Source organism: Bufo bufo, chromosome 3 (genome assembly GCF_905171765.1).
Source record: "Bufo bufo chromosome 3, aBufBuf1.1, whole genome shotgun sequence".
In the NCBI taxonomy this organism is placed as follows: domain Eukaryota; kingdom Metazoa; phylum Chordata; class Amphibia; order Anura; family Bufonidae; genus Bufo; species Bufo bufo.
The window spans coordinates 98,764,440-98,782,971 of record NC_053391.1 but is presented as its reverse complement, the minus strand read 5'-3'; the positions used below and the strand labels follow the sequence as shown (position 1 = coordinate 98,782,971).

At 48.3% G+C, this 18,532-nt stretch overlaps 1 protein-coding gene across 1 annotated transcript in view; it reads left to right on the top strand.

The window, feature by feature from the left end:
• The first annotated feature begins 17,516 nt into the window (after positions 1–17,516).
• SSH2 (slingshot protein phosphatase 2) overlaps positions 17,517–18,532 on the top strand; it is a 229,781-nt gene continuing 228,765 nt past the window's right edge. The window contains exon 1 of the mRNA XM_040423390.1: positions 17,517–17,949. Within this exon, the coding sequence (XP_040279324.1) occupies positions 17,887–17,949 (63 nt within the window). The 5' untranslated portion in view covers positions 17,517–17,886. The remainder of the gene's footprint in view (positions 17,950–18,532) is intronic.

Genomic DNA, 18,532 nt, shown 5'->3' with positions numbered 1-18,532 from the left:
TCTCAGCCATTTAACAAACTATCCAGTTTATTATTATAGACACATTAGGCAGTTAAGGTCAGTTCTAGGTGCAGAGGCAGGCCATCCAGTATCCACTTTCCCCAGGGACCTGCCTTCTTGAAGTTTTTGCAGGACCCCCATAATCAGTCATCTTGAGCACCTTGCTGCTTCCTGCCACTGTGTGAGCAGGTAATATTTCCATGTAGCTGTAAATGAGCCCCCAGAATTAAATGTTATGGTGGGCCCTAGATACTCCAGTCCGACACTGCAGCAAGGTACAGTGTCTCGGGCGTCCCGGGCACTTACTGTGGTTATTCCTATGTCAACCATTAGTGATGAGCAGAGCGTGCTTCGGATGCTACATACGAAGTCGCTTCACTCAAAACTTCAGATTAATGCTGTACAGAGATGCGTCTCTGTACAGAATTAAAATATACGGCCTCCGATGAGGCAAAGTTAGGTAGACTTCGTTGAATAACTTGAATAACTTCAGTATTTAATTTTTGAGTGCTACCTCTGAACCAAACCCGAGTTTGGTTCCAAGTTTTAAAGTGGTTTTCCACTTTACAAATCAAATAATCTCTGTACAGCATTAATCCAAAGTTTTGAGAGAAGCGACTTCGGATGTAGCATCCGAAGCTCGCTTCTCTCATCACTATCGACCATTAAAAGGTCAACATTGGACAACCCCTTTAACTTAGACATTAGCTAAAACGATGTCACTTTTGATAAATGTGGGCAAATGTCTTTCAATTTTCATAATTACAAGATACCCACAATTAAATGAATTAAGTTGTGCTGTACAGGGCAGCTTTAGGGATTAAACTAGCCACAGACAGGAGTAATTCATAGGCAAATCACTGACAATCTCGTATCTGTGGTGCCTGTCTGATGGGCTCCGGACATTAAGCCATCAGAGGAAAGAATTAGACAGATTTGATGATTTTAACCCATCTAATCCTTTGGGAGCAAAGATGTATCTGGAAAATGGCAGAAGTTGTGTCATGCCTTTTTTTTATGCAAAGAGGGAGAAGCGTGCTATGGGTAGGACTGTAAAAAGACTAGAGAAAGGGGGTGCCAATTGGGTCTTCACCTATCCTGGTTGTGCTGGAGGCACAATGCTATAGAGGGCTAATCAGTAGGTGTCCAGAAGGCTGCTGCTCGCCATGTCCTGGGGCCACGAAGTAAGGAACTGTGTAGTGATGATATGTAGCGGCACTGCTCTATTCCAGGACACCAAGGATCAATAAACATGTTGGCTATTTATAGAAGAACAACGCGTTTCACAGACTATAATTATTAAAATACAATGAAGACTAAGAGGAAATGAATATTCTTGAATACCTCTAAGATTTGCTCTTTGGGTGTAAAGCCATTTTACATAAGATTCTCATATGGAGCCTAGAACCATATTTTTTTCATTTTTCTACTGCCCCCCCCTTCCCAGCATTAGAAGCGGTGCTCAAATACATCTGGACTGCCGCGCATGCGCACAGGAGTTCTTGCCATTATGGTAGCACAGCAGTCCGGACAGTGGGGAAACAGGCGTCAGTAGAAAAATTACTGCAGATAATAGACCAAGATCACAATATAAGTTCCAAAAATATATTTAGTCATATTAAAAACATTTAGCAGTACAAAAAGTGCAAGTTTAACGCCTACACATTTCAGATATACTTTTGTTGTCCTTCTTGCCATGACTAAGGACGGCAAGAGTCTGCCTGAAACAAGTAGGTGTTAGACTTGCACTTTTTGTACTGCTGTATATGTTTAATATAACAGAATCCATTTTTGAAGTTTTTATGGACAAAGTGCTGGTACCCTTACTTTTTACAGCGTGATGTGGTTTTTACTACACACACCGTCCATTGTGTGGAGCTGATCACAGGGCATAGCGCAAGAGGGGAGAGAACTGATTTTTCTGAAATTCCCTTTCTTTTTCTGTTCATTCTGTTGCACCTTTCCCTCCATCCCACCCCTGCTACATCCAAAGTGTAAGAGCCATCAGCTACTTTCAACGTTCCCGGCATTGACAGGAAATAGTCACTGCTTCCCGTCACTTACTTTCATCTATGAAACCCTGGAAGCCACCTGTAGAAAGCGACTGATGGCCAGTGGCGGATTACAATAGGGACGTTCGGGTCGGCAGCCCCGGGCCCAGCACCGCTGGGGGGCCCAACGCTGACCCGAACGCCCACATACTGCTGCGGGGCACGGGAGCGCATAGCTCCCTGTCCCGTCCGCAATCACCGCCATAGGCTTCAGGCCTTGAAGGCCTGAGGCCTATGCGGTAGAGAAATCCCGGCGCAGGCGCGCGCGATGACGTCATCGCGCGCCTGTGCCGGGACGCAGCACTGTGACGCGCCTGACTCTGCGAGCAAGCGCCTGGCCCTGGACATACAGTAGGTGAGTATTTATCTTTTAATTTTTTTGTTCATTTTTTATTTTTTTTTATTTCATGTGCCTACTTTGGGGGGGGGGGGCACACAGGAGGACATATTAGGGAAGTTAAATCGAGTACATTGGGGGGGGAATGTGGGGGCTGTATGGGGCCAAATTATTATGGGAGGGAATACTATGTGGGGGCTAATTACTATGTGGGGGCAGTGTGGGGGCAAATTGCAATGTGAGGGCAGTGTGGGGGCAAATTGCTATGTGGGGGTAGTGTGGGGGCAAATTACTATATGGGGCAGTGTGGGGGCAAATTACTATATGGGGCAGTGTGGGGGCAAATTACTATGTGGGGGCAGTGTGGGGACAAATTGCTATGTGCGGGCTGTGTGGGGGCAAATTGCTATGTGGGGGCGGTGTGGGGGCAAATTTCTATATGGGGGCAGTGTGGGGGCAAATTTCTATATGGGGCAGTGAGGGGGCAAATTACTATATGGGGCAGTGTGGGGGCAAATTACTATGTGGGGGCAGTGTGGGGACAAATTACTATATGGGGCAGTGTGGGGGCAAATTACTATGTGGGGGCAGTGTGGGGACAAATTACTATATGGGGCAGTGTGGGGGCAAATTACTGTGTGGGGGCAGTGTGGGGGAAATCGCCATGTGGGGAAAGTGTGGGTTAATTTGTGGGGGCAAATTACTATGTGGGGAAAACTATTGTGTGGGGGCAGTGTGGGCAAATTACTATGTGGGGGAAGTGTGGTGGAAATTACTATGTGGGGGCAGTGTAGAGCAAATTACTGTGTGGGGGCAAACTACTATATGGGGGCAGTTTGGGGGGAAATTACTGTGTGGGGGAAGTGTGGGGGAAATTACTATGTGGGGGCAGTGTAGAGCAAATTACTGTGTGGGGGCAAACTACGATATGGGGGCAATTTGGGGGAAATTACTGTGTGGGGGCAAATTACTATGTGGGGATTACTATGTGGGGGCAGTGTGGTGGAAATTACTATATGGGGGTGTTGCTATTGGGGACGCACTGTAGGGGCAATTATATTATTTCTGGGGACACTATACAGGGATTATTGCCTGGAGCACAATAGAGGGTGGTATTATTACTCGGGGCACTCTAGGGGACATTATAGCTGCTGTGGACACTATAGGAACATTTGGGGTAATTTATCAAACTGGTGTAAAGTAGAACTGGCTTAGTTGCCCATAGCAGCCAATCAGATTCCACCTTTCATATTTGACAGCTCTTTTGGAAATCCAGTTCTACTTTACACCAGTTTGATAAATTACCCCAATTATGTCTATTAGGGTCACTATTTTTTCAGCAGTATAGTTCCTGGGGCATTGGGAAGCACAACGGGCACAGTATTGGGGGTGGCAGCAGGATGACACTGTGGGGACACCAGGATGAGGAGGTTGATGGAAAAATTGAGAAATCTAATGTGTCTGTGTTACAAACTGTAGAGATGAGATGTGGCTGAAAGAATTTGCCATGGTGGTCTGGGTCAAATGGAGGAGAAGAGGAAAGAGAAGGTCTACATGACAGGAGATGTCCCTGGATGTAAGAGGTATGTGGTGCTGTATTCTCCTCCATGTCTTTTTTATTACAATTATATGTATTTTAAATTTGGTGACTAAATTTTTCAGTTTAGGATCCAATTTGGGGTATTTTTTTTTAGTCTGAAGATGTCATATGGCCTAAGAAGAGACTGTGGCGCCCATGTAGCATCGCAGCCTCTTCATACAAAAAAAAATAAAAAAATGGAGGAGGAGGAAGGGGGGGGGGCCCAAGTTTGGTAGACAGCCCCGGGCCTATCATGCACTTAATCCGCCCCTGCTGATGGCTCATTTGGAATGTGGTGGGGACATAAATAAGACAACTTTCACAAATGCCAAGGACCTCCAGATATCCAACTGGGTGAGAGACCTTTGCTGGAGATCCAGGAGTACTATTCTCTCCTTCAGGACAGCACCTAGTAGGTGTAAAGAGTCATGGGATGCTGGGAGCTATTCACTGAGCAGTCAACTTAGCAAGTGATTGACCCCCTGTTCCTTAATGTCTGAATGAGTAAGAACCTGGTCCTGGGTGTCTGGACTGATCCATACATGACAGGCCTGGGTTTCTGGATAAGTGAGTGCCTTGGCTTTGGTATCTGGGCAAAATAACAGCCCGCTGGCTCTGGATTAAACATTTTGCTCTGGGCAGTGAATGCCCACCTAACCCATGGGTATTATTTTGAACACTTGGCCTGGGTGTCTGGGTAGGTGAGTGTGCACCTATCCCTGGTTGGGTAGCTAGGTCATTATGTTCAAGAACCTGAGCTTCTGCGTGTATGACTATAGCCATCTGACTGAATGACCAACCACCTGTCTCTGGGTGGAGTGCCTTATACTAGATGAGTGAGTTGAAACGTATGTTACAGTCGGACTTCCTTCTAACCCTCCTGGGGCCAGAACGCTTTGCCTGAGAAAGAATTTGGATGCACATGTAAAACCAAATGCATTATGGGGTTAAATGGAAATGTGAACCTAGCCTTCTCTGCATACTGCTGTTCTGGAGATCCCTGCTGTCTACTCCACTGTAGCTGAAGCCTGGGACAGCTGAGCAAATCTGTGGTGAACCACAGAGGAACTGTAAATTACTGGTGGCCAAAGACGTTGTCATCATTAGACTTCATGCACACAGCCGTGTCTATATGCGATCTGCGACATATGGATAGATTCCTTGTGGATTCTGCATTTTTCTCACTCCCATCAATACAAAGGGCTATTCTCCTCCGTAAATACGGACAGGAACAGGACCTGCACAGAGATTTTGCAGATCAAAAACACGGATGGGTGCATGACCTGATAAGAATGAATGTGTTAGTGTGTGATCCATGAAAAAAATGGACAGCACAGAACCTTCTGTAACTTTGCTAGACTTCATTGGAGAGATAGGCTCACGTGCATAGCCATTTCTTCATTCAGTCTTGCAGAAGCCAAGGGACCCCTATTCTCTTACTAGGTGAACCTGTCACCTCCCCTGACGTCTGTTTTAGTAAGTATTTGCATTCCCCATGTAATACCAATTCTGGAGCATCTTTTCATATAACTCTATTAATCCCACTAGAAACGTATGAATGAATTGCCAGCAATCTGCAATGAAGGTCCATCTGGGTATTACTATTCTGTCCCTGCACTGATTGGATATTGTCTGTCTGCTATATTTGTCTGCAAAGTGAATATGCTCTTCCAGCCTGGTCTGCGTACAGATTTGTGAAGGATATTAGCAGCTTATTTTCTTATAGATGTCTTTTCAAGCTTCGTGCATTAGGCTTGGCGCTCCTTCAAGTAACTTTAGGCTTAGTGTGGGCTCTGGCTGGCTGAATGAGTGCTGCTCCTGGGCCTGGCTCAGGCTGGCAGAAATGTCTGGCAGAGAGAATGAGGCGAGGTGGGGTGAGTGACTGTAGTATAGAGGCAGACTACTGGGCAAGTGGGCAGTGGCAGACTAGCAGTGGCTCCCGCGCTCCTCTGTTCCCAACTTCCTGCCGGACCTGCAGCGCTGATAACTTTGTGCCGACACTTAAAGAGGACCTTTCACCGATTATTCCACTATGAACTAAGTATACAGACATGTGGAGCGGGGCCCGGGGATCTCACTGCACTTACTATTATCCCCGGGCGCCGCTCCATTCTCCTGCTATGCCCTCCGGTATCTCCGCTCACTAAGTTATAGTAGGCGGAGATACCAGTCCCTAAGTTATGGTAGGCGGAGTCCGCCCTTGTTCTGCTCTAGCGCTGGCCAATCGCAGCGCAGAGCTCACAGCCTGGGAGGTTATTTTCTCCCAGGCTGTGAGCTCTGCAATGCGATTGGCCAGCGCTACAGAAGAACAAGGGCAGACTCCGCCTACCATAACTTAGGGAACGGAGATACCGGAGGGCATAGCAGGAGAACGGAGCGGCGCCCGGGGATAACAGTAAGTGCAGTGAGATCCCCGGGTGCCGCTCTACATGTCTGTATAGTTAGTTCATAGGCTAAGAATCGGTGAAAGGTCCTCTTTAAGCGCGCAGTGTGATCCGGACATGCTGCCAAGCCCTGCCCCCTGCCATTGGTACTTTAAGAGACCATGCCTGAGCCGGACCCGCCGTCCCATCATCCAAAAAAGGGGGACTTCTGGCCGTCCGTCCTGGCCTTGCGCCGGACCAGAAGTCTAATAACCGGACGTCTGGTCACCCTAAAAGCAGCAGTGGCAGAGAGACTGAGGCCAGCAGCAGCCATTTCAGTCAGATTAGAGCCAAAGCTGCAGAGTGGCTGTAATCTGACTAAAATGGCTGCTGCTGGCCTCAGTGAGTCTCTCTGCCACTGCAGAGAGACCTCATATCAGACAACTCAGCCCCCATCAGACCTCAGATCAGCCCAGAGACCCCCATCAGACCTCAGATCAGCCCAAAGGCCCCCACTCAGCCCCCATCAGACCTCAGATCAGCCCAAAGACCCCAATCAGACCCCCACTCAGCCCCATCAGACCCCAGATCAGCCCAAAGACCCCCAGTCAGCCCCTATCAGAACTCAGATCAGCCCAAAGACCCCCACTCAGCCCCCATCAGACCTCAGATCAGCCCAAAGACCCCCAGTCAGACCCCATCAGAACTCAGATTAGCCCAAAGACCCCCAGGTCCCACAGTCAGCCCACATCAGACCTCAGATCAGCCCAAAGACCCCCATGAGACCCCCACTCAGCCCCATCAGACCTCAGATCAGCCTAAAGACCCCCACTCAGCCCCCATCAGACCTCAGATCAACCAAAAAAAAAAACAGTCAGCCCCATTAGACCTCAGATCAGCCCAAAGACCCCCACTCAGCCACCATCAGACCTCAGATTAGCCCAAAGACCCCCATCATCATCAGACCCCCAGTCAGCCCCCATCAGACCTCAGATCAGCCCAAAGATCCCCACTCAGCCCCCATCAGAATTCAGATTAGCCCAAAGACCCCCAGGTCCCCGAGTCAGCCCCCATCAGACCTCAGATCAGCCCAAAGACCCCCATGAGACCCCCAGTCAGCCCCATCAGACCTCAGATCAGCCCAAAGACCCCCAGTCAGCCCCATCAGACCTCAGATCAGCCCAAAGACCCCCAGTCAGCCCCATCAGACCTCAGATCAGCCCAAAGACCCCATCAGACCCCCACTCAGATCAGCCCAAAGACCCCCAGTCAGCCCCCATCAGACCTCAGATCAACCCAAAGACCCCCATGAGACCACCACTAAGCCCCCATCAGACCTCAGATCAGCCCAAAGACCCCCACTCAGCCCCCATCGGCTCACATCAATCAGCGGCGGCAGCCCAGAGTGATCCCCATTCCCGAGGCCCCAAAACTTACCTGTTCTGCGCCTCGGGGCTACTCTTCCTCTTCGGCCCTCCGGCAGAAGTCGCGCTCCACATCTCTTTCTGTCTTCCCAGCCGGAGCTGCACTGTCACCTGACAGCGTGCAGCGTCAGGTCATAGTGCGCGCACTACGTCCTGACGCTGTACGCGTTCAGAACAGTGAAGCGGCGGCTGTGGAGGGGCTGGTAAGTATATTAAAGGGGTGGGCACAAGGAGCACTGGGGGGCGAGCATGAGGAGCACTGGGCGGCGGGCCCGGCCCCAGGGTACACACAGCACTACAGCAGGGCGGGTCCATGGGCGGCCGGGCCCCCTGGAGTGCCGGGCCCGGTCGCAACAGCGAACCCTGTATGTATGCCACTGTTTAGGCTACTTTCACACTAGCGTTTTTGCTGGATCCGGCAGGGCTCAGCAAAAACGCTTCCATTACTGATAATACAACCATCTGCATCCGTTCTGAACGGATCCGGTTGTATTATCTTTAATATAGCCAAGACGGATCCGTCATGAACACCAGGCTTGGAATGGCCCACAGGTCTACAGAGGAATCCCCTGGTGGGCTTCTGAGCAAAGTGAGCCCCTAGTCTTCCACCCCCTGCACAAGTGGCACATAACACATTAGACTTACTGCACTACATACATGTACTCAATGTACAGCACCTCAACCAGTTCATATAAAAAAAACTTGTTAGATTTATTATATTTGAATTTATCCGTATGGTGGGCCCCCAAAATAAATTTTACTGGTGGGCCCTAGGTACCCCAGTCCAACACTGATAAACTCTATTGAAAGTCAATGGGCGACGGATCAGTTTTTTATTGTGTCAGAGTTAAACGGATCTGTCACCATTGACTTGCATTGTGAGTCATGACGGATCCGTTTTGGGAACGCAACCAAACGGAATGGAATGCTTTTTGGAGCATTTCGTTCGGTTCAGTTACGTTTTGTCCCTATCGACATTGAATGGGGACAAAACGGAAGCGTTTTTCTCCGGTATTGAGACCCTATCTAAATACCGGAAAATAGAAACACTAGTGCAGGGATGGCCAACCTGTGGCTCTCCAGCTGTTGCAAAACTACAACTCCCAGCATGCCCAGACTGCTTACAGGTATCAACCTACAGCAGGGCCTGGTGGGAATTGTAGTTTTACAACAGCTGGAGAGCCGCAGGTTGGCCAGCCCTGCACTAGTGTAACCTAACTTAAGTATAAATCAGTTATATCTTTTTAAATGCATTAAGGCGTAAAAATTATTCCAGCCGTTTCCTTTTGCCATTGACTCATGCTTTCGTTACACTTTAACGAGGGCAGGAATTAATTGCGAGAGAGCCGAGCATCGGATGATAATGGAAACTGTGCGCTACTGCATGACCTTTACACAATATAATGCAGTAAATATGATTACATAAACTGGCGAAACTGATTGTGGTTTATTAAATATGCCTATAAAGATCTGTCAGACGTCTTTCTGATGAATTTTGGGGAACTAGTGAGCTAATTATATTCATAAGCAATTGTTTCGCCTTTCGCAAGTTTACAGGGCTTGTTCAGTCTCACAAAAAATAGTCAACATTTTTTAAACCAGCACTTGGATCTCAAAACTTTTATAATTGTATTTAATAAAAATTTTTGTATAGCGCCGCCTGGTCAGACAATATGAGCTTTATGACTTCTGGAGGATCAATTACCCCTCCTCTAGAGGATTCGCTTTTTATTTCCATCCCCATCGAACCCATTCCCGTATTGACTACTTCTTCAGGAATGTTCCGGTTCTTCGGATGTTAGACTCGGCTGAAGTGGGAACTATCTCATGGTCTGACCACGCGCCTATTTTTATCAATATTAAGGTAGCTGGACATCACACAAAAATCTGTCACTGGCGTCTGAATGAAACCCTCCTCGCCAATCCCATAACTAGAAATGAACTCCAAGACTCACTTAAGGAGTACTTTGAGTTAAACCAGGCTTCTGTGTCCTCCACATCCATATTGTGGGAGGCTCATAAGGCGGTTTTCCGAGGGTCCTGCATTGCACTGGGAACAAGGTTGAAGGGGGATCGTAATCTTAAGCCACGCACTCTTATGATGCAATTGAGAGAGTTGGAGGCCCAATTACAGACTCGGACCTCGCGCCATCTATTGCGCCGCATAGTCCTGTTAAGGACTAGGCTGCGTGAACTAGCATATCAAAAAAAGGAGAAACTGTTACTGTATTCTCAACAGTGGTTTTACACATGGGGCAATAAGTCGTATACTATCCTGGCACGACAGTTGCAGAAGTCCAGAGTCTTGGGATCCCCAACGGTCATGAAAAGGGCAGATGGATCCTTAGTGTATGATCCTAATGATATTTCAGCCTTATGCCAGGAATACTATGCGGCTTTATACTCCCTTCCACAGCAATTGCCATCCAATGATACAGAGCGTCAACACCTCTTTCATAATTTCCTGACCAAATGTAACCTCCCTAAATTAACAGAAGAGATGGTGTCCTCGCTGAATACTCAGATCACTACTGAAGAATTGGACGAAGTGTTAAAACAACTTCCGAATAATAAGTCCCCTGGACCCGATGGCTTGCCCTATGGGTACTATAAAACATTTTCTTCCATTCTCCTACCCCACATGGCTTCTATGTTCAACTCTCTCCTGAAGGGTAACCCAGTCCCCTCAACACTTTTGCATTCTTACATAACGCTCATTCCTAAGCCAGGGAAGGACCCTAAGGACTGTGCAAATTACAGGCCCATAGCTCTTCTGAACTCAGACCTAAAGATCTTTACAAAAGCCTTAGCTAATAGACTAGCTTATTGGTTACAATAGGTGATCCAGAAGGACCAGGTGGGTTTTGTCAGGGGTCGGCAGGGTGGAGACAACACAAGGAGAACTATAGACCTTATTTAAATTATCAATGAATACAAAACTCCTGCCTTGATATTGGGGCTTGATGCGGAAAAAGCGTTTGACCGCTTGAATTGGTCATTCATGTTCTCCACCTTGCGGACCTTTGGCTTTAGGGGAGCGTTCTTGGATGCCCTAAAGGCACTGAATTCCCATCCCACGGCGTCTATTAAATTCCCACATGCACCTTCGAAGGTGTTTCCCATTTATAATGGCACACGCCAGGGCTGCCCCCTGTCCCCGTTACTCTTTGTGCTCTGTATTGAACCTTTAGCCGCTGCAATTAGAGCCCATCCGGACATTCATGGGGTCAAGGTCAATGCTATCGAATATAAACTATCAATGTTCGCAGATGATGTTCTGCTTACGTTGACAGATCCACATGTTACGCTCCCGAATCTATTTGATTTACTGGGGACCTATGGCAGGCTCTCTGGTTACAAGGTAAAAACGTCCAAGACGGAGGCCTTACCCCTTAATCTCCCCTCTCATACGCAGGCGACAGTACAGGCTAACTTTCACTTTCAGTGGAAAGAAGATTATATACGTTACCTGGGGGTGCACTTATCTAATAAATACTCCTGTCTATAAGCTAAAAACTTTCCCAAGGTATTTAGGGACCTGAGGGCCCTTATGTCTAGGGGAATTGTCACAGGGAATTGAGAAGCTTCCAGTCCTCAGTGCTTCACTTTATCTGGAACGGGAAGAGACATCGTATTGCTTGCTCCACCCTTACTGCCCTTAAATCACAGGGCGGTTTGGCCGTGCCAGACATTGTTAAGTACTTATTGGGCCACACACCTTAGAAGAATACCTGCATGGTCCACACTACTGGCATACTCCAGGTGGGTGGAAATAGAGAAATTGTGGTTAGCCCCGGTCCATCCCAACTCCCTCCTATGGTCGCCTTTGCCACCTACACTTTTCCCGAAGTTATTAGGTCCTATGGCTCTCACGTACCATATATGGAGGGTCTGTAAACATCGGTTCTCTCTTGTTACCGAAAAATCATCTATGACCCCCTTCCTATTCAACCCTCTGTTCCCCGCAGGTATGGAACCGTCTTTTGTAAAACATTGGTTTGCTAACAGACTTTTTCGCCTTGCGGATATAGTTGATTACAGGACACTGCGAATACTGCCATGGGAAAGCCTCAAACTTTCCTTTCAATTGCCAGACTATACTCATTACCACTATACCCAATTAACGCATTTTCTGACCAGTATGCATAACTCACCCCAAGTGTCTAAGCCTTCGGCGTTTGAACGACTATGTAAGCTATCAGACTCCACTAAAGGATTGATATTGAATATTTATGTTATTTTCTCTACCCCTCTCCCTACTGAGTTACAGAAACATGCATATATGGCTAAGTGGGAGAGGAGTTTAGACCGCACTCTTTCAGCTGAAGAGGAACAGGACGGCGATGACTTCTTCATGTGTCACCCACCGGGAGAGCTCATATAAGGTGTTAATGTTCTGGTATCACACTCCCCAATTTCTGAAACACCTTAACCCTGCTATTTCAGATAGATGTTGGCGCTGTGATACGGAGATGGGCTCTCATATCCATATTTTCTGGGAATGTCCTCTGATACGTCCATATTGGTTGACGGTGCGGGATGTTCTCTTCCAACTTCTCAGCATTAGGTTCCCATTGGACCCTATGATTTACTTATTGAATATGCCACATGTCTCGCTAAAAAGACATATCCTCAAACTCACTCTGCATATTCTAACTGCCGCTAGACGCCTGATTGTGAGTTTTAGGAAGGAGCGCATCCTGCCATCGCGACTAGATCTTATTGCTAATGTTACGGAGGTGCGTCGAATGGAACTCTTAATGGCTATGATGGAGGCGCAGAATGCTAGGTTTGAAAAAGTATGGCAGTTATGGGACGAACATTTTGAACTCTACACGTAACCAGTGCCGTAACTAGCCTTCCTACTCCCCATGTGCCTCAAATAACTAGCCTTCCTACTCCCCATGTGCCTCATTTGGTCTTGTCTTGTAATGTCTTCCCCCCTGTCTGTCTTTAATGTTCTTTTCCTTTTTTTTGGTTTATTTTCAATGATCCTCCTAACGACCACTCTGGATCTTTGCTCCGATATAGCTTATAGCTCTCCTCTATAATGTTACTCGAATATGTTGTTGTCTCTTGACATCATGTTATATCTTCGGTATTTGAGCTCACTGGGGCTATAATGTTCATTCGTTTGATAGACGGACACACGTACGTCTGCTTTTCTATAATACTTTATTGTGTATACACAAAACTTTCAATAAAACAGACATTTATGAAAAAAATAAAAATTTGTATAGCCACTGAGCTATTCAATAAAATATATCTGCATAGCGCCACCTGCTGTTTGTTCTTTTCCTTATATCTCTGCCCACTTCATTGAGGTGGTCGCAAACGCCCAGTTTGAATCTTCAACTGCCACCAGCCATATCTTCTGTTAGAAGCTACACCACAAGAGAATTTAGACTCGAACCTTCAGAATCACAGGTGCATATCCATGAAGCAAACATAATTACAAAAAACAAAATGGCTGCACACCGTTATATATACAAACAATAGAGCTAAGAAATGGGGGTCATTCTAGATAAAAGTGCTACAATACCGACTATAAATGAGTTAATAGAAGCTCTTAGCGCACATATTTGCTCAAACATGTGTCGGGCCCATCTACCAGGCGTCAAGGTGGCTTCCGCAGATGGGTCCCTATCACTAAATATATTGCCTCACTTTGGACTTACTATAACATACAATATTCAGGGCAGTGTAGGAACCAGCTACAAACGTACTCTGCTCAGAAGTCCCAGGTAGATGATCGTGTTCAGTCTAAAAGAGACGCTACCTTCAATATATCAGCCACCTTGACGCCTGGTAGATGGGCCCGACACGTATGTGCGCTAAGAGCTTCTATTAACTCATTTATAGTCGGTATTGTACCACTTTTATCTAGAATGACCCCCATTTCTTAGCTCTATTGTTTGTATGTATAATGGTGTGCAGCCATTTTGTTTTTCTGTTAGAAGCTGTGACTGCTACAGGGAAAGAGCTGCAGTGGAAAAGTCACCTGATGCCTGTTTTTTTTTTTTTTTTTTTCATGATATAACCGTTTTAGGCCACTTTCACACTTGCGCGTGTAATACCGGTATTGAGATCTGGCAGAGGATCTCAATACCGGAATTAAACGGATCAGTTTAGATTTTGCACATCAGGACACATCTGTTCCGTTAGGATACGGTTGTGTGAAATGAAAATAAATGGATCTATCACTAAATACATTGAAAGTCAATGGGTCACTAATCCGTTTTTTTTTAGGCCCCTAATAATAGGGATGCGTCACTATTGTTTTTCACGGATCCGTTTTTATGACCGGACACAAAAGCGCAGCTTGCAGCGGTTTTGTGTTCGGTCACAAAACGGAATGCTGATGGAATGGAAGACATCCTGAATGGATCTCTTTCCATTCAGAATGCATGAGGACTAAACGGAAGCGTTTTTTAAAATTTATTTTTTCCCCGGGTATTGAGATCCTCTGCCGGATCTTAGTACTGGGTGTGAAGGTAGCCTAAATTGATGGCCTATCCTCAGAACAGGCCATCTCTAGCTGGTCAGCTCCATCTCCAGAGGTTGGCACTGGGACAGTACAGCTCCGTCATCCTTGTAGTGGAGGGAACTCATTACTTCAGTGCTGCTCCCATTGAAATCAGGTGAGTCATGCAATCTCAGTCATTGTAATTGCTTTTCAAGACGTGTCTGGCTCAGGTAGGTGACTGCCGGAATAATCACTTACGGTATAAGTCCATAACAAGCTTTTTTCAAAGCTTCTTCGATTACATGTCTAGTTTTTAAAAGACCTCTCCTCAATCTACTCATCTAGATCTCAGTTCTGCTCTACACACATAGATGGAACCTGGCAGGATCTAATGAACCAACCTAGATCTCCACCACATAATTGATAGGACCATCTTCTGATAAAACTCTTTTGGTCGGAGGTTCAAATCTGGCTTACCCCAGAACCATCAGCAACCCCTTCCCCGACGTGTCATGAACGTCCCCCATACAATTTCTCATTCTAGTCTGTTGTCAGGGTCGTGGAGTCAGTAAACCAAACTTCTGACTCCGACTCTGGCCCCCCAAGTCTGACTCTGACTCCCCAGGCCTGCCAGTTATCAATTTTTTGATAAATAGGGGCCTTAGACTGATAGAACATAACCTGTATTACTAAAACTTCTAAACTTTCCTAAATTCCTATGAAAGTAAATATGCAGCAAGCCATGCATTTAGTAAATCAATTCTGTCATATTAAAGGGGTTATCCGAGCCTGGAAATGCCCCCCCCCCTTCCCATACATCGGGCCACTCACACTGATTCTACTTACCTGGCTCCCCGCATCGCTCCTGGTCCCCGCACAGCCGCCGCTGCTTCTCCCTGTGCACGGTTGGGGGGTTAGCCAATGGCAGGTGGTGATGAGCCATCCCAGCGTCACCCGCGATGCTAGGAAGGCTTGTCCCCGTCACCGTCTCTGACACCGGATGTTTTCATCTGCGCACGGGGAGAAGCAGCGGCGGCTGTGCGGGGACCAGGAGTGACGCGGGGAGCCAGGTAAGTAGATTCAGTGTGAGGGGCCCGGTGTATGGAAGGGGGGGGGGGGGGGTTTCCAGGCTCAGATAACCCCTTAAATGATGCATAATATTTCATATGTTTTTTTTTTATTATTGTGATGCCCATAAATTTCTACCAACTCCAACACAAGTCTACACAAAACTGGCTCAATTCCACAGCGCTGCTTGCCATACGTCTCCAAAAAGAAACCCACGGTGGTGCACACTGGATAGGTAAAATCTGAGAAATAAATGACATGGCTTAAAGGTGTAGTATAGAGAAGAGTGGCCGTGCTTCAGGATAAACATAGACCCTTTCATTCAAATCTCATACAATCCCATGAAAGGAAATACGTAAACGGAATGCACACAGAGTACCTTCCGTTGTTTTTGCAGACCCATTGAAGTGAATGGTTCCGCATACAGTCCTCAAAAAAAAAATGGAACGGAAGCGGAAAGAAAATATGTTTGTGTGTATTGCTGGCCGGACCCGTGCTGCAATGCACAGGCACCGACTACGGGGCAGCGCGGTGCGGAGGAGCGGCCAGAAATACCACGGAAGCACTCCGTAGTGCTTCTGTGGTCGACCGATCCGTGCTCCTGCACCGCATCTCCGGGTTTGCGGACCCATTGAAGTGAATCTGTGATGCGGGGTGCACGCGGCCGGTGCCCCGTGTATTGCAGACCTGCCGTATGCGTGCCGCAATACGGCCGTGTGCATGAGCCCTTAATTAAAGGGGTTTTCCAGGATTTTTTTTACTCTGGATAGGTCCTCAGTATCTGATCTGTGGGGGTCTGAGAAGGCACTGGCGCCGCAGCCTTCTCTCTGCTCACCAAGCATTGTGTAGTGACTGTGGGGGTCCTGGGTATTGGACCCCCACTTATCAGATACTGATGACCTATCTAGAGTTATACTCTCAGAAAACCCCTTTAATGCTAAGAGGATCAGATCCCTATGTACCCCATGAGGAGGGCTCCGGTGGCATCAGATGGACATGTACCCTATGGGGAGGGCTCCGGTGGCATCAGATGGACATGTACCCCATGAGGAGGGCTCCGGTGGCATCAGATAGACATGTACCCCATGAGGAGGGCTCCAGTGGCATCAGATGAACATGTACCCCATGAGGAGGGCTCCGGTGGCATCAGATGGACATGTACCCCATGAGGAGGGGTCCGGTGGCATCAGATGGACATGTACCCCATGAGGAGGGGTCCGGTGGCATCAGATGGATATGTACCCCATGAGGAGGTCTCCGGTGGCATCAGATGGACATGTACCCCATGAGGAGGGCTCCGGTGGCATCAGATGGATATGTACCCCATGAGGAGGGCTCCGGTGGCATCAGATAGACATGTACCCCATGAGGAGGGCTCCGGTGGCATCAGATGGACATGTACCCCATGAGGAGGGCTCCGGTGGCATCAGATAGACATGTACCCCATGAGGAGGGCTCCGGTGGCATCAGATAGACATGTACCCCATGAGGAGGGCTCTGGTGGCATCAGATGGATATGTACCCCATGAGGAGGGCTCCGGTGGCATCAGATAGACATGTACCCCATGAGGAGGGCTCCGGTGGCATCAGATGGATATGTACCCCATGAGGAGGGCTCCAGTGGCATCAGATGAACATGTACCCCATGAGGAGGGCTCCGGTGGCATCAGATGGACATGTACCCCATGAGGAGGGCTCCGGTGGCATCAGATGGACATGTACCCCATGAGGAGGGGTCCGGTGGCATCAGATGGATATGTACCCCATGAGGAGGGCTCCGGTGGCCCCCGGGGAATTTCCTTCCAGGGTCTATGGCCAGTCCGGTTACATTTTCTGACTGTGCCCGTTATCGCTACATGTGAATTACGCCTTAATTAAAACAAAGCATTGAACACTCGTCCTCATCCATGGTGGCAGATTACTGCTGTGCCCCTGACATTCACTGACATGGATTCCTGCCACATTCTGACATTTATCAGCAGCCAGCCATGGCCTTCCCCTCTGTCATAAATTTCCAATCTATAAAAATGATTCCTCCTCCTCATCATCATCTCCATTCCCACGGGGCGCTGATGGGATGTGTAATGATCTGACATATTCAGCCTGGCAGCACTCTACAGCTTGCAGCAAGGAGACCTGGACGGCCGCGGGAGCGCGGGGGTTAAGCACCCTTTCGTCGACGGGGGCTAAGCGGCGGGCTACCTTTTTTGGGGATAAGCAAAGTAGTTTTTTGGAAAGGCGGACGTCGGGCGTAGGGTAATGACATGGAGAGCGGCCCTATGTGTGGCGTCTGGAGATTATACGAGAGGAATAAACCGGGCTCCGGCGCTGGAGGGGTTAATCGGGTGTGGCCAAATGACGGCTGACAGTCTGCGCACGCGCGGTCGGGACATACACACAGCGCTGCTGCCTCTCCTCTCAGTGTGGGGATAGGTGGCGGGTGTGAGGGGCTTTCAGGCAGTGGCCGCAGGATATTGGGCGTTGGAGTACTTCCCGGGAATCCTTCTCCTGAGCGGGACAAGCGCTCTCCCTCCGCTATTCCATGGGATAATAATGACAGCCCGGTCGCGACTACAGCGCTCCGTCTTCAGCTACTAGATGGCTTTGGTTACGGTGCAGCGCTCCCCCACCCCCAGCACGACCTCCAGCCCCTGCGTGTCGGTGAGTGATGAGGATGATGAGGGTCCAAGTGTTTTCTCCTATTGTCTGCTGCCAGCTCTTCCTGCCTTCTAGTGTCCACCGGCGCCTCAGTGCGCATGCGCGGGGGGCTGCTGCTGTCTCCTCGCCATCCTTCTGCTTCCTTCCTTGATGTGCGGGGGCCTCACCCTGTCCTTCTGCTTTCCCCCCCTCTCAGGGGCGCCCCCTGCTGGCCGGTCACTCAGCAGGGGTGGTGTGCACGGTGTGGTTGTGTGCTCTCATTGTGAATACGCTGATATCCTCTGTGCTGCTCTGGCAGGATGTGCCACTGCCTCCATCCTGCTGGTCAGTGGCTACAGGCGCCATTGGTTGGGCCACGTTGGCTGCCAGCGTCTCCAGTATTACGTGTCGTCCGGCAATAGTCGGTGGAAGTTGTCGCCTCCTGTACTGCGCGGTGGGACTTGTCCATAGAGGTCAATAGCTGGTGACCCAAGATGTCTTGTAAGGTGGATGAGTTTAGAAATCTGTAAAAATAGTACAAATGGCCCCAAAATGAGAGCGCCCCACGTGACGTGGTTGAGGCAAAGCCAGACTTTTGTGGGTGTAC